The sequence below is a fragment of the Wasmannia auropunctata genome, unplaced genomic scaffold (genome assembly GCF_000956235.1).
Source record: "Wasmannia auropunctata unplaced genomic scaffold, wasmannia.A_1.0 LD336078.1, whole genome shotgun sequence".
NCBI classification, from domain to species: domain Eukaryota; kingdom Metazoa; phylum Arthropoda; class Insecta; order Hymenoptera; family Formicidae; genus Wasmannia; species Wasmannia auropunctata.
The window spans coordinates 5,891,453-5,891,905 of NW_012026812.1; the positions used below are offsets into that span (position 1 = coordinate 5,891,453).

At 53.6% G+C, this 453-nt stretch overlaps 1 protein-coding gene across 1 annotated transcript in view; it reads left to right on the forward strand.

Moving 5' to 3' along the window:
- The window catches only part of LOC105449152, a 12,803-nt gene that overhangs the window by 3,633 nt on the left and 8,717 nt on the right, over nt 1-453 (forward strand). Inside the window, exon 3 of the mRNA XM_011688152.1 lies at nt 41-257. Within this exon, the coding sequence (XP_011686454.1) occupies nt 41-257 (217 nt within the window). The remainder of the gene's footprint in view (nt 1-40; nt 258-453) is intronic.

The following is a 453-nucleotide window of genomic DNA, read 5'->3' on the forward strand; positions in this document are numbered from 1 at the left end:
GCGACGTTTGGCGTTATAGTAACGGGATTGTTTTTGATAGGCTTGCTCGAGGTTTTCCGACACCCACGCATGCAGCGACTGTAGGGCTTTCATGCGCTCTGACCATTCAGTGGTACCGCGAGATTCCACCTCCGAGACATTCCGGCAACGACGACGCAGCGAATGGATAGGCTCTAGCTCACGACCCAGATTCAGAAAGGCGGGTGACGTTCCTATTGAGGAATGGTGCGCGGTATTGTACGCAAAGCGAAAGTCAGGCAAGTGCGCATCCCACTCACGGTGATCGCGGTCCAAGAAGGCGATGATCATCGTCTTCAGGATGCGATTCACGCGTTCTACGGGATTGGCTTGCGGATGATACGGCGGAACCGTAGTATGAACGATACCGCGTTCGTGCGCGAAAGCTCGTAACGTGCGATTAACAAACTCGGTACCGTTGTCGGTTAACAGAAA